At 61.6% G+C, this 651-nt stretch overlaps 1 protein-coding gene across 1 annotated transcript in view; it reads right to left on the bottom strand.

Moving 5' to 3' along the window:
• The window catches only part of LOC102247667 (cytochrome c oxidase assembly factor 7), a 15,425-nt gene extending 14,780 nt beyond the window's left edge, over nucleotides 1-645 (bottom strand). The window contains exon 1 of the mRNA XM_005872460.2: nucleotides 464-645. Coding sequence (XP_005872522.1) covers nucleotides 464-569 — 106 coding nt within the window. The 5' untranslated portion in view covers nucleotides 570-645. The remainder of the gene's footprint in view (nucleotides 1-463) is intronic.
• Nucleotides 646-651: the final 6 nt, after the last annotated feature.

Below are 651 nucleotides of genomic sequence, written 5' to 3'. Positions count from 1 at the left end.
CTCCATTTAAATTGCCCCCCTTCATTCCCGGCACCGCTCAGTCACTTTTCCCACTGCACCTACTATTTTCTAACACACTGTTTCGTTCATTTCCTTATGTTTATTGTCCAATTCCCCCACTAGAATGTACGCTCCAGGAGGACAGGGAATTTTATCTGTTCCCTGAAATGTCCCCAGTCCCTCTACCCCAAGTGCCCTAGCATTTCTCCTTCCCGGCCGGCCTCCAGGTTGAAGCCGGCGGAGCACTGCCCCACGGAGAGCCCGCAGAGTCCTCGCGGAACGCAACCCGCCCCAACACGCGCAAGGTCTTCAGTGTCCCATTGACCCCGTCCCGTCCCGCCGTGCCCCGGGCGTGTGACCGCTCAGATTCCCTCCGAGGTCGCTCACGTGACCGTCCGGCCCCGGCCCCGGCCCCTCCTCCAGGGGCCCCCACGTGTTCCCAGGCCGCGCTGGCAGTGCTTACCATCCGGGTCCTTCTCGCGGTAGCACTGGTAGTTGCATTCCACCTCCATGTTCTCCAGAAACGATTTCACCTGCTCCTCGTCCTGGAAGTCCACCAAGCCAGCCATGGTTCCGGCTCGCCCATATGCGACGAACCTGTCGCTCCAGCCCAGGCCACGCGGAGTCCAGCCCCACGGTCCCGTGAGCCGG

Source organism: Myotis brandtii, unplaced genomic scaffold (genome assembly GCF_000412655.1).
Source record: "Myotis brandtii unplaced genomic scaffold, ASM41265v1 scaffold382, whole genome shotgun sequence".
Lineage (NCBI taxonomy): Eukaryota > Metazoa > Chordata > Mammalia > Chiroptera > Vespertilionidae > Myotis > Myotis brandtii.
The sequence above is the reverse complement of the archived record's forward strand: the minus strand, read 5'-3'. Positions and strand labels throughout refer to the sequence as shown.